Raw genomic sequence first — 14,643 nt, forward strand, 5'->3', positions numbered from 1 at the left:
TGAATGGCACTGGTGGTCCTGAGGCCAAAGCCTGACTTTTGGTGCCAAACATTTAACAAAGACATTTAAGAAGACAGGCCCCAAGACTGACTGAGGAACCCTGCCAGCAGCCCTCGCGCTACCTGCTCATTTTCCTTTCAGCATGAGCTGTCTGCTCTTTCGGCAACACCCAGCGTGCCGCAGCTATATCACCCTCCATCGTCTCCAGCCCAGCCAGCAATTTTCCATGTAGTACTGTATTTTTTACACTTGACTGAAGGCCAGACAGAAAAAAATCAGGGTCTTACTGAAGTAAACTATCACATTTGTCTGTCACAGCCCACATTATAAATCAACACAGCATTTTCTCCCATTTTCCATTTACCTTAATGTTTTTAACAATACCAATGGGATCAAATTAATAAGCCTGTATTTGCCTGTATCATTTCCCCTTTTCTGCTTTCTTGGATATAGGCACTATGCTGTTAATCTCCAAGTACCCCTGCACGCTTCATTTTCTGTCATTCCTTCCTGCCAGGCTTGCATTTATTAAAAATCCTTGTTACTACTATTTCAAGCTGAAGATTTCTTTGTTCTTTTGTCTTAAACCCTTTGAATGCCATGTTTAGTTTTGTCTGCAGCAGTTAATTCACCCACCCCCAGGAAAGCAGGGGTTTTCCTGCCAAACAAGCAAAAAGCCATTAAAAAAAAAATATTATCAAGAAAAGTCACTGAAACACAAAAATATCAGCCATTCCCACTTTTCTGAGACCCATGGCTGGTGCACACTTCCAGAGCAAAAGCTGCTAGCTTGAACAATATAGGGACCATATGAAGATGGGAAAAGGAGAAATCACTCCATTTCCTGCTGCCGTGACTCACCTCAGCTCATAGACTCCTGGAAAAATAGGGTTGGAAGTGCCTGAAGGGCATCACCTAGCTCCATCACTGGCTCCACACCAGAGTAATACTTGCAATGGCATCTGGCAGGTGTCCCCTGCACTGCCCGTAAAGACCTCCAGTGATGGAGACTCAGCCATCTCCCCAGCAACCCTTTTCAGGGCTTCTCTATCCTTTTTCTTTTATGCTCTCCTAAATTTTCTTTTTCTAAATGACTGATCTGAACCTTCCTAGCTGCAACTGAAGCCCCATCAATTCCTGCTCACCACAGGCTTGGAGATCAGACTAACTCAGGCTCTTTGCAGTGGGCTTTCATATAATTTAAGACTGTTCTTGTTCTGTCCCCTGGTGAATCTCTTCTTTAGCTTAAACAACCTGTTCTTTCAATCTTCCCTCCTACATCATGTGTCCCAGGCATCTGATCATCCTGGTTGCTCTCCTCTGGACTTTCTTCACCAATGCATATTGCTCCTGAAGCACCGTACTCCACACCGGACAAAACACTGCTCCTGAGCCCATTTGCCATATCTTGAATGCAAAACCCACAGTGCCATATCTCAGCAGAGCATCTGCTGTTCAGCAGCAGCAAAACAACACAAACTTTGCAGCATATGCTGTCTCACATTCAGCTCATAACCATCAACATCCCCAGTCCTCCGATGGACCACATCTGCGGTTTCCATCCTGTACTTTTGCAGCTGGCCGTTCCTGGTGAGATGCCTTGACCCTGCAGCATCACTTAACTATCTATTCAGACCATTTCTCCAGTTGGCCAGGATCTTTCTCAGTTTTCATGGTCTCCCTTGTACTTCCCCCATGCAAGCAGCAGGAGCTGGGAGAGGTTGGTCAAGCTCCAGGGCTCTGGAGAGCGAGGTTGGCCCACAAGGTCCTGCTGCGGCATGGCACTGCTCTGCACGGTACTTGCACTGCCAAAGGTTGCACAAATTTCTCTCTGCCTTGGAAAACACAGATTTTATGCCCTTCCAGTTAAGTAAAAGAAATAAATGAAAAAGTATAAAACATTCAAAAGCTTTTTTAAAAGTAATTATGTTAATGGCTTCAATTAAACAACGTATATAAGGGGGATGGTTGTGCTAGGAAAAAATGTTTCCAAAGCTTGTGAACGCAGGAGAAGCAGACCAGAAGGCACCTGCTGAGGTTCCAAACCTAACCCATGACCACCGCAGGCATCGCATTATCTAATTCCCTCCATAAACTGATGGGGCACCTCTTGAAAGCAGTTGGGATTTTTCCCTCTTGCTACTCTGTTTTCTCTCTGCCCTCACATCTTCCCTTCCCCAGCCTCAAATCCAAGAAGTCTGGGCAGCTGCTAGGCCCAGGAACGCCAAGGACTTCACGCCATCTGCACCACTTCACTGGCAAAGTCATTTGCAATAAAGAAGAAAGAACCTGCTTGGTATTAAAGCTCAGCAGCCATTAGATGGGCTGCACCAGGGGTGACTTCATTTCCACTAGGGCGCAGAGAACCAAGATCACACTCATGTTGAGTGCGCTAAATAGGTGCTAACAAATCATACTTGTTAGTGCACTAGCTCTCAGATTTAATGGATATTTTCAAGCTGAGAGTAAAGTGTGTTGGTGTCTTTGCTCTTCAGACGGCAATGAGAAAGAATAAATCATAAATGCAGGGTTGAAATTAAGCATCCTGACTGTGGTTATTTGTGTTTTTTTCCCTGACATTAGCTGGAAACTGGAGCTATTGCAAAAGAAGTGCCATCCTGTGGGAAAATTTCATCTTATTTTCAACTTTATTTTCATCTCAAATCAACAAACAGCAAACCTTTCTGCAGAATAGAAAGCTCCACAGGAAAAATGTTTGGAAAGGTTGAAACATGTTGCTTCAGCAAATTGAGCTATGGCAGTACAAGTGGCAAATAATGCATGGTACTTACAGGATTTCCCTATGTTGTTCAGCTGGAAGGATGAATGCATTTGCAAAACATAACTTAGGATCTTTAATATGAGTTTAAAAGAAAAAAAAAGCAGGTGGAAAAAATATCTTCATGCATCTAAGTAAAAATAGCTGACCTACATTTTTCAGGAGAAAGAAATGACTTTTTGGAACCTAAGCCTGCAAGGCCTGCCAACCTGAGAAGCCGGTGACAAAGCTGAGACCCCTCTGGAGCAGCCTGGCCCTGCCTGGAACTTGGCAGACCTGGTTCTAGTTCAGCTTCAGCTGCTGGGGACCCTCTGTATGATCTCACTGTGCCTCGGATGTCCCATCAGCAAAATAGCAGTAAAGATATTTACCTCCTTTTCAAAGTAGTTTTAGATTTACAAAAAATCAAGCAGTGGTAAAGAGGCTTGATCTTAAAACATCTCAAAGAGCCCTGACATTTAAACCAAACGCCGAAGAGAGTCTTTTTTGAAAGAGTAGGCCTTGATTTCCAAAGTGCCTAGGCACCTCCTGCAGCTGATGGATGCTCAGACTTTGCTCTCATGGGCTTTGGGGGCACACTTGGGTGGTTTAATAAAGCAAATCCCCATTTGTGAAGGCCTTTACTTTATTCTAGGGAACCACGATGTGACTTGCCTAGAAAATGCCCCCGAGTTCAGGCACTGCTGTCTTTGGGAAGGCAGCTGGGAACGCCTGAAGAGCAGCCCTCGGCCGGAGCTGACTCTGATCTCTCCCAGACACCCCCATTTATGCCCCCCAAGAAAGCAACCGAAAAAATACTTGCTTCATCTTGCATTCTGCGTTTTTCACCCTGTCTTGGAAAGCAAGGGATGATGTTGGCAGAAAGCTGGCTGAGAAAGCAAATGGAAACATGGAGACATTATAAAGGCTCCAAAACATTGCAGTCTTGCTAAACTCCTGGTTCCAGTAAACACCAAAGAATCCATTGGCTTTTGGAGCTGGGGAAGGGGAAAACTGCCTCCTAAGGGAAGTGCTGAAGGATGTGGCATTGCTGTTTCCATCCCCAAGATGATGTTGATAAGCAGAAACCCCCTTTTTGGCCCATTTGGAACAGCTGGACCTTTGCTAGAATCAAACCCTCCCTGCGAAATATTTTTGTACAAATCAGCACATTCTGCAGCACATTTTTCTCCCCTTGGCAGGGAGGGAGGCGTCAGAAGTTACCACCCTGCTGTAATAACACCTAGCGGGAACAGCCAGAAGGAATTCCTGAAATCCTTATTCCTGCAGCCCAGGCTTTTCCTGACCTAGCAGAGGGGCCGTGCCCATGAGCAGCAAGCAGCTGTAGGCAATTAGCTGCAGACTGAGGAGGGAAAACATGAGATATTTTAGACAGATGTTAGAATAAGAGACAATTAGTACAAAAGGGAGCAACCAAAGCTGTATTTTTGGGACCAGAAGGAATTCACAGAACTGTCTAGAAACAGATCCAGGTTCCTTCTGTGCAGATAGCGTTAGAAATTATCGTGATGACAAAGGCAAAAGAAAATAGGATATTCTGTAAAAGAAAAGTAGCTGTTCTGCTATTCTGCATCTTCCTACTCTTGCGGGTGTAATCAGAACACATCTTCAGCATCCCTGTTAGCTTTCTTCCAGACCAAAGAAATTTCAGCGTAGCATCGAGCTCCAATTCTTAAAGATGATTCTGGAAAGCTTCCCAGATTATATATTTTCCACTTTAATATATACCTCTGAGGATAACGCTAATCAAGAAGGTAGTGAAAGCAGTGAAACACTTTCAGACCACAGTTGATTTATTAGCAGCAGTTGCATTATTCTTTCGCTGAGAACGACGCTAGCATCCCCGCCTTGCAGAAAAAACTGTGTGTGCTGGTAGGTTATCAAATACAAGCTGACAATGTACTTGCACAGCAGATATGCATAAGTGCATTGCACACTATGATTCATCTGCAAAACATCTAGCATGCTAGATACTCAATTTAAAGTAGGTTAGAAGAACGATTCATTAAAAAGCAACAGCGGGGGGGGGGGGGGAAGGAAGCCCAAAGTCCAAAATCTCCTACTGTGAAATGATATATTCCCTTCTCACTTTGTTCAGCCTTCCCTCCTCAGGTTGCTTTTAAATAGAATTTAGATGTCATAGGGATGGACAACCATGTAAAAATATATGTAGATGGACAAAAATTACAAATGCCATCTTCATGACCTGGCAGATCTACTAAATATTCCAGGGATTATACATGGTCTGTTTACCACGTTCAAAGTGAAAGCACATTGCATATATTTTACAGAGCATAAATCCCAAGTCTCTCTCCTTAGCTCTGACCTGTACTTCTACTGTACTTATACTGAATTATAAAGGCTAATGTCAGAAAGACTTCGAAGAAAAAAAAAAAAGATTCTGCAAATGGTGACTGGCTTTTACAGTGATCCTCTTTCATCTCCAATGTTATTTTTTAAAGGGAAAAAAATAGAAAAAATGCATGATATGGCAGTTGAAAACAGAGAATTTTACAGGCCATAATTAAAATTAATGCTCTTGAAGTATAATTAAGGTGTATTTGGAATAAACATCTTCCTATAAAACCAAAAGTAGATAAGGTACATTTCTAAACACTGCTGGCAGCCAAATCAGGTAAAACATGCTAATTAATTTGAGGAAAAATTGAAAAATATATACCCTGATTTCTAATAATAACATTAATTTTTTTTAATCCCTTTATCTCTTGTTGAAAGATTTTTTGTAGAATGATGAGTTTCTCAAAAAGCTTAAAATTCAGGAAATTCAGACCTTTGCTCCTGCCATCAGTAGAGACAGGCATGCATTTTCAAAGGCAGACTTCCTATTTCACACTTGTAAAAATATCCCAGTTTTTACTCAGTGACTCCACATTTGTGCATGCAAACCATTATTCGCTTGCTTGGCTTCTCGGTCCTGCAAGCAGTGTGCCCAAAGAAACCCACAGGAAACTTTTCCAGTAGAGAATTAGATACCACCTATTAAAGATCTACTCCACGTTGTCCAGCAATGTAAAAATCCTTATTTTGCCTGTAACGAAGATGCCACTTACCAGCCATTTTGATTCAAGGATTTCAGACTAAGCAGAGCTGCCTGGAACCTCCAGATCCCTATTTTCTTTCATGCACGAAGTGTTCAGAGGAGGCTGACTCCTCTGGGACTTCTCCTGACTCCCACACTTCTTGGAGCTTCTCCTTGCATTCCAGAACCTTTCCTACGAGTTAATTCCAGCCTGCAATTCCCAAATTATATGTGCAGACATTCAGGATTACCAGGAAGTCATGAGAAATCAATTCTACCTTCAACTGAGGTAATACTTCTGCTAGAGCAACAGCATGAACGCTTCATTATGATATCTTAAAACAACTGCAAAAGTTGCAAAAGAGTAACTGTGCTCAGCTTTTGGGCAGTCCCACATCACAGGCAATTATGTCAACTAAAGTATAGTCCTTAGCAATATTCCAGTTTAGAGCTATTTGGTCAGTGAAGTTTACTGAAGATACAAACTTTGTAATACAGAGAGAAAAAAAAAAACAGTGAGCTTATGGATGTGGTACATCTGAAGACAGAGCTGAGCGCTAGCCAGAAGATGAATAAAATGATGAACTAAATCAGGACGCACGTTGTTATGACTATTCAGGGGGGTTGGGATGGAAGATATTTCAGACATTTCCCTTTTAACTACAGTTAGGCTGCAAATGTTTATGGGTGCAGAGTACACCATATAGCTACACCTCCATAGAGGGCAGTGAGGCTGCCAGGGCAGCTGATGCATGTCTTTAATTTCCAGCATGTTGCATCGCACTCCATTGCTGAAGTCTATAGCAATGAAATTACCCTGAAATGCAAAGCCTACTCACATGATCAGCCAGTGTGTCTCTTTTGGCTCTAAATTAAGGATATCAGGGGAAAACCTAATTAAGACTTATGGAAATTCAGATGCCCGGCGCATCAATATTCAGTGGAGAGATGCTCTCCTGCAAGACCTCCTTACAGCCACACAGGGAGCACATGAGGATGCTGCGGGGCGGAGCAGCATGGCAATGCTGGGCTCCAGGGCCTTGGTCAGGATCCGGCCCTTCAGCTGGGATCTGCATGGGGGCTGTGAAGTCAACAGCAAAACTCCCGTCCTGGCTGCAAGCCCCCAGTGTGGCCACTCTCTCCATCACTTCGTTTTGAGGTGCCTCCGAGACCTTTCAGGAGCCCGGCTCAGAGCAGCATGCAAGGAGCTGGGCTCAGCAGAAGAAAACCAGGGTAAACTCGGATGCCTCCGGCTGTCTGCAGCCCTTCCCTGCGTCGGCGCTGCTGAAAGCAAGGATGTAATTCACGCCATAAAAGACACGACAGAGCCCGGAGTTGACATAACGCTGCGGGCTGCAGAGCTACCCCGGTGCAGACAGCCCCTTTCCACCAGCCTCCTGCGCTCGCTCCTCGCCCAGAGCCCAGCACATGCACTGCGCCGTGGTCTGCAGGCCGGGAGTCCCTGCCGCGCGGAGGCGAGGGTAAGGAGCCGTTAACAGCAACTGTGTCAAACTAATCCCAGAACGAATGGCTCCCTTTTATTATATAATATCTCCTGATAATTGAAAGCTCTGTCAAGGGCAGGTGTGTCATTACAGCAATGAAAGAAATACTCGGAGAGCTCTTTTAGCAACTGTTATTTAAGTAAAGGTGCAAAACCCCAGTTTTGAGAGATATTAAGGGATAAGGCCCATGTTCACTACATAGGACCTGAATATTTGAAAGGGACAGGTTTATGAAGGCTGCAGTAATTTCCAACTATTTTTAATCTCACCTGGGTTCATAGAGTAGATTAAATTAAACAACAACAACATTATAATGATTTTCATCCAGTGTCTTCTGCGAATGATAATTTTCAGTGTTGCAATGGGATGGGTAAGTGCTGGTACCTCCATTTTACACAAAAGTGGCCTGAAGCACTCTGGTCTACTGGGGAATAATGCCACGTTATCCATGATACATCTCATACATCATTTAGCCCTAAATTCATCACAGCACATGCTTACCTTTAAGTACATGCTTCAGGCCATCCTCATTTTCAAAGCAGCTAAGAATATGCTTATGCCCCATAAAATCAGCCAGGCTCTTAAACACTTCAGTGAAATAAGGTGGACTGAAATCTGTGATCAAGGTCCTCACTATTTAGAGCCTTGCTTTGCAGGTAAGTACCAAGAATTTGGCACTTGTCTCACTGCCAGATACACCAGGTGAGAGAATTAGGCTGACCGTGAATTAGAAGTGTCTCTAGAAACAAGAATCCTGTATGTTGGGCATGTTCCTGAGTGCTGAATCATGCCAAGTACACAGCAGCACATATATAGCTTCCCCTAAATTAGAAAACTCATTACAAGTGGTGCTTCGTTACATGAAACAATGTTTGCTATATCACGGCCTTCTTTTCTTTTGAAAAGAACGACGGAAAAAAAAAACAAGAAACCCCAAACATTTGTAAGCAGCTCTGGTCTTGTAGTAAGAGAATACAAGAGGAAAAACAGATACGAGAGCATAAATGCTGTATTAAAAGTGAAAAGGCTCAGTGCGTTCTTTGCCCATTTTGGAAACACAGACTATTCAATAGGGAGAGCAAAGCAGATTCCTAAGTCACCCCTGTAAAAGCATCCAGTCTCCTCTAGCAGTCCCTACATGCCCTGTTGATGATGCTAGAGGCCGGATCATGGGGGTTCTGCAAGTCAGGACAGTTAACGCACACCATCGGTCCTGTTTGCGCCTGGCTGGCTGCAGGGTGGTGGTTCTCGCAGGGTCAGCTCCTGGGCTCATTCCTGCAGAGTCCTCCCTGGCACAGCTGCACACCACCATGAATGTCCCATGCAGGGCATGCACGGTCACGTCACAAACCACCCCCTAAGCAGCCACAGCACAGCCCTCATGGTATTTCAGGGGCTTTGCATAAAAAGAAAAAAAAAAACAGAAGCAGATGTGCCACCCCAGTCCCTACACCAGCGAGGCATCCTGAGCTGCCCAGGCAGGTGGCCAAGGAGGTGGGAACCACAACCAGGGCAAGGCTGCAACATGCAAACCCCATCAGTGGCTGTAGCTGGGACATCCACCACCACTCCCCTCCACACTGTTCCCTTCCTTCCCAGTCCCTTGCCTATATATAAAACATTTCATTCCTGAGTGATTAAGATTAAAATAAGGCAGGTGAGTCATTCTCCCTGGTGCTGCTTGCCTCTTTCATCTGCCATGTCCTCTTCCTCAACCCATCTGCAGCCCTACAGGAACAAAATCCGTCAGTGCAGAAGTCAAAGCGGGGATGGAGCTGCTTTCATCGCTGTGGGGAAGAGGGGAAAGGCAGTGGCGTTTTGATCGGCGTGGATCTGAGAAACTATGTTGCTGTGCAGATTTTATGCCAGGAGATTTTATGCTCCTCCAAGAGCACTTTTCACCCCCAGATTGCAGAGCACTTGCTGGAGGAGCCCAACAGGAGCTGTTGCTCCCACTTTACAGAGGAGAGGACGAAGGATGGGGTTTCAATAGGGATTTTTTTTTTAGATGACTGATTGTGGGCTCCAGCAAAAGGGCCACTCTGTCAAGCTTCATGAGAATTATAGGCACAGAAGGATCCAAAAGGAAATCTGCTGTATTTCTCACCCTTTCTGCAAAATCTACCTCCAGGCACAGAGCTCCAGGGGTTAGAGGGAACGTCCACCAAACGATCTTGATCACCCTCACTCCAGCAGTATTTCAGAGGTTTTGAGGGACCACTCCAGGAAACAGAGTAAAAAATAACAAATTCAGTTCCCTAAATCAGGAAGCACTGAAATGTCAATTATAGAATTGGCATAAATATACATGAGTCCTTTGAAAGCATTCTTCCAAAGTGAGATTAAATTTGGCCTTAGTTGGCTAAACTTGAGCAAGATTGCCTGGCAGCCGTGGACATATATCTGAGTGGCTGCTTAGGCTCCCCTATGGAGTATGCTTAGGTCAGTGAATCCAGCCTACCAAGGCTCTTTCTACTGTAACTTAAAAGATCAGGCTTTGAATCTCAGCCTTTACAGTACAGATGGCCTCAAACGGCCTTGAACATGTCTCTCCACCCTGATGCCAAGTGCCATCTAGACAACACAGGGGACCCGCACCCATCTGCCATGTCAGAAGGGCTCCCATAGGCCCCATGCCATTTATGCCATCCCCATAGAGATGTCTCAGGTATTTAATGGCATCTCATGTGGCACTAGACACCTCTCCTTTGGGCAACTGGATCCCACTTGCAACCTCTCTGCGGAGGCAGCTACAAAATGGGGAAGGATTGCTAGAGATGCCTAGACCAACCTGAAGGTGAAGAGCATGCTGGAGTGAGCAACAGCAGGCAGGACTCACTGCCAGCCCTCACCACCTCACCTATGGGGATGTAGGGACATGCCACCGCTGCATATAAATCACTCTGCAGATATCCACCGATGCACAAGACTGTGCCCAACTCATTTGCCAGATCCTGCCACAGGAATCAGCATGTGAACAAGCCCCTGCTTTTTTTCTCCACCAGACACACCTGCACCAAGGAGGTAGAGTCCACTCTTACCATTTGCCATTTCTCTGATGGAAAGCATATGTATTTATGCTGAGAAATGCCTGATAGCCTGTGTAATATTTTTGGAAATAATTCTTTTCAAGGAATTTTAATCACTGCTGGTGTATAAAAATAAATAACAGAATTTGTGACCAGATGGTGTGTTGGGTGACATGGGGCTCTCCTCACAAACATGCAACTGCTCACCAGCCTTTCAGGACTGCCTTAGTCTCCAGTCCTTGCAAGAGCTGCCTGCAAGCTCCTCTCATCCCGAACCAAATTCATCTTTGGGAAGGAGTAATTGGAGAGAGAGGAACATTTTCAGCAAAACCCAGAGGCCAAGTATAAAAGCAAGAGGAATCCTGCTTTCTCATCTTGCCCCTGCGCAGAAGCTGCTAGAGTCAATCTTCATCCCACAGGGGAGCTCCATAGCAGATGGAGCAGGTGTGGGATCTGTAGCTCCTTATACCCTGACTGATACATCTGACATTTGAGCTTTCCTCAACTTAGTGGGGATTTTTTTTCTTCAGTTCCAGTCACTACTGATTTTGGTTGACCTGAAGAAGACGGAGTGAAATCCATTGCTTTTCATCGTTCAAAAACCACTCACAAGGTTTTGACACAAAGCCAGTTTGGTTCAAACCTGGGCCCAAGGCCAGCTTGAAAATACTCCTGAACCTTTCAACAATCACTGGCTGTTTTTCAAATCTAAAACAAAAACCCAGATCAGGGAAAGTCTGCAGATTTTTAGATTGCATGAAAAAACTTCTGTACAACTTGTGATGAACTCTCATTATTTGTTTTTAGTTATTTTCAAGCTGGGACAATCTCTCAGTGTTCAAACCCTGGTCTTGCACCAAAGAGTATAACAATATTTTTCACAAAAAGGAATGGTCCAAGAAGTGTGGAGGAAGATATGGGATGTGTCGGGAAGCTAGCTGGAAAACATACCGACCAGTCCACTCTTGCTTAGATGCCTTGTTCCTTGTCTAAAGTCTCTGTCCAGAGAGACCCAGCTGTCTCCCTGTATAGGGAGTATTGTAAGTATATGATACTTGCTGGAGCCAGGGATCTCTCACTTGGTCCATTCCTGCAGCTTGGGAACATGCAGGAGTCACCCTCTAAGCCGCAGAATTAAATAGTTTTCTGAAATACATGACAGTTTTAGATGTTCAGCAATATGCCACAGCTTCTTATTCAGGAATTCAAGAATAGTTAATCACACAGAAAGAACAGGAGAATGACTGCTTTGCCCAGTGAAGGGAGAGGGCAGCTGTACCGATTTAGGTAATCTAGAACAAAAACTACAGGTACTGCAGACACGGGTAGAAACGGAGACTATGGGCTCAGGAGCTTCTCTGGCTGCGATACTGCTCTGCCTGGCATCATCGGTAGACGCACATGCAAACACACAACGTTTACTTTGTTAAACGGTGACAACAAAACGTAAAATGTTTAAAACATGTTACTACTCTCACGATATTGCTAATCAGACATCCTGTCAACCTACAGCTAGTAAACACCAGAAAAGGTCTATATTGCTCAGTTTATCTCCACCTCGCCACAGTTTGACACAGGCAAACACGTCCAAAGCCCCTTTGTGGAGGACTGCAAAAGCAGAAAACTGTTTTCTGTCCTTCTCTTTCCTTTTTCCTTTTTTTCCTTCTCTATTTTTCTTTTTCCTTTCTTTCTTTCTTTCCTTCCTTCTTTCTTTCCTTCTTTCTATCCTTCTTTCATTCTCTCTTTCTCTCTCTCCCCCATTCTATTCTGCATTCTGGAAGTCTGAATCTCAGATGAGTTCAAGCCTGAAGACACTTTCATTAAATGTAAGCAATATAACAGTCATTCAACTTACTGGGCATTTACGCTGTTTCAGAGACCACCCCTCTTTGTTCTACACACTAAGATTCAGCATGGCCATATTTTTATCCATCAGCGAACAACAAAAGCTCTCAAGATCCTTCCTCCCTTCCTGATGCCATTACAGCAATGAGGCAACCCTACCTAGGGAGCCCGTCCCTGCCCTTCTTCACACACACAGCCCGCCCGGAGAATGGCCTCACAACATGAGCCATCTGCCTCCTGCTCCAGCAGAAAGCCACGTTTCACAACCTGCCACTCAGATCAGCGAACGAGCGGCACAGCAGCAGATTCGCTGCCTGCCCAGAGCTACACGACAGCAAAACATTTCCCCCAGCAGCCGATGGGCGTTAGATCCCATTTTACTACTGAGCTCGGCAGCATCAAGCAGACAGAAAAGCACCGGGGAAACATCCATGTTGAGAGCGCACGCACACCCAGATGCACACTCATACCCTGAAAAGGCCACACAGCTGCATGTCAGTGGAATAATATGCGTAGTCATGCAGACGGCGTTGTTACTGGCCAGCTACTCTTTGTGCTGATTGACTGTAGGGGATTAGGGAGGACTCAGCCCAAAAACACAGCTCCTAATGCTACTGCAGCTATTGCGTAACCGAGACTGAATCCCGTCCCAAGCCCTGACCCTCAACTTAGTCAACACAAGTTTAATGCTGTCAGGCTGCGTAAGGGGAACATCTCTTCCCAGTGAAGAGCAATCAGGATGGGAGCACCAGCTTCCCAAAGGCATAGTTATTCAGATTCACTGATGGATGGGAAGCAGAAAAGGAAATGAGGAAATGTCATCAAGAAGGAAATAGAGCCACTTTCCCCCAAATATTTCTACCAGAAGCTGAAGCCTTCTGGGCTCGCTAATAGATGTGCGCCTGCTATTAATACACGCACTACAGAAATGAATCCTAAACCAAGGGAAATCAAATACATCCCAAAAGTAAACTGAAAATCACTGAACCTGAAAGCCTAGTTAAACTACATGCACCTTGAGTTAAATACACTTAAAAAACAAAAAGAGGAAAACACTGCAACCACAAAGCCCATAGTTCTTAAACGAATGTGTCTTAAAACCATGCAGAAAACATATAAACACTTCAAAATAGCCACTCCATTAAACTCTAGATGTTGAAATAAAACAAGGAGCCATGAAGGAATTTCAGGCAAACAGGGAATAACCAGGCTAACTCCTTAGAGTTCTGTCACTCCAGATGTATACAGGTATAAGGCAAATGAGGACAGAGCCCCACCAAATTAGGCTGAAATCAAATGCCCTGCAGCATTTAACAGCAATCTGGATGTCCTGTGCCTGGCAAGCTGCAAAGAGCCTCAGGGAACTTGGCTGGGTCCTGCATTCCCCCATCCCCCACCCCAGCAAATACGATTATTTGCAAAGGCCAAAATCCCTCGTTATTTTCTATTTTCCTCCATGCGCTTGCTAACTCCTTAGTAATGTTTCCGAGGAGCCCGGCTGGGCAAGAGGCCAAGGAAGGGCCGGGGCCGAGCGGAGCGAGGGGTGCTGCTGTTGCGGCCCCTTTGTTGAGCATCCCTGGGTACAGCTGGCCTCTTACCTGGGGATGCAGTCGCCATGGCAACGGGCGGGTGTTCCCTGGCGGAGCCGAAAACCAGCTGCTCCCGCTGCTGAGCCCCATCCCCATCCCGCAGCGGAGCCCCAGTTGCAAACTGGTCCGCCCCGGCCGCAGCCCAGTGCCCGCTGGCGCCCGCCAGCAGCAGGTCCTGGGGGTCCGGCGGGGCTGACATGCTGCCTGCAAGGTGCCCGCGGGGCTCCGGCTCTCAGCTGCAGCGGGAGCTGCAGAAAGCTGTGGTGGCCACTGAGGGCTGGGTGCTGCCGCCGCCGCGCTGGAGCCTGCCGGCTGCAGGGGACTCGGAGCTGCCGCCGCTGCTGCCGCTGTATCTCCGCTAGCGCTTATTACGCAGGTGAAAATGGCTTGTTTAGTTGGAGCCTTCCAGCCCTTGCGTCACCCTGTGGCTGGCATATCACAGGGCAGGAATCTGCCAGCCTGGCTGCAACTCTCCCCCACTTAACTGCTTCAGCAGGGTAGGCAGCGACTTCTGTGCGCAGGGGAGGGAAGGCCCGCCTGGCAGCCCCGCACGCGCTTCCCTCCCCTCCTGCGGTCCCTCACGGGGCTCGCAACCCCATCCTCTTCATCCCCCCTTGCTAAAGCATCCCGCAGAGCGCCGTGGTGAAGCACGGCAACGCGCCTGCTGCGGGAGCACCGCTGAGTCCTCCAGCACCTCCAAGCTTCAGCGGAGAGGGGAAAGAGAGCCCCTGGCAAAGCACTTCCGAGAAGCTTTCCGTGCCCCCTGCTCTCTCCACCAGCCCCACGGCCAGCAGAAGCCACGCTCTGCTCCCAGGCACTTGGGTTTGTTTACATTGTTGGTTCCTGTCTGTTTGCA

General features: G+C 46.1%; 1 protein-coding gene across 1 annotated transcript in view; it reads right to left on the reverse strand.

Moving 5' to 3' along the window:
• The window catches only part of RTN1 (reticulon 1), a 121,845-nt gene extending 107,669 nt beyond the window's left edge, over window positions 1-14,176 (reverse strand). The window contains exon 1 of the mRNA XM_064511913.1: window positions 13,797-14,176. Coding sequence (XP_064367983.1) covers window positions 13,797-13,986 — 190 coding nt within the window. The 5' untranslated portion in view covers window positions 13,987-14,176. The remainder of the gene's footprint in view (window positions 1-13,796) is intronic.
• Window positions 14,177-14,643: the final 467 nt, after the last annotated feature.

This window comes from Dromaius novaehollandiae, chromosome 5 (genome assembly GCF_036370855.1).
Source record: "Dromaius novaehollandiae isolate bDroNov1 chromosome 5, bDroNov1.hap1, whole genome shotgun sequence".
Classification (NCBI taxonomy): domain Eukaryota; kingdom Metazoa; phylum Chordata; class Aves; order Casuariiformes; family Dromaiidae; genus Dromaius; species Dromaius novaehollandiae.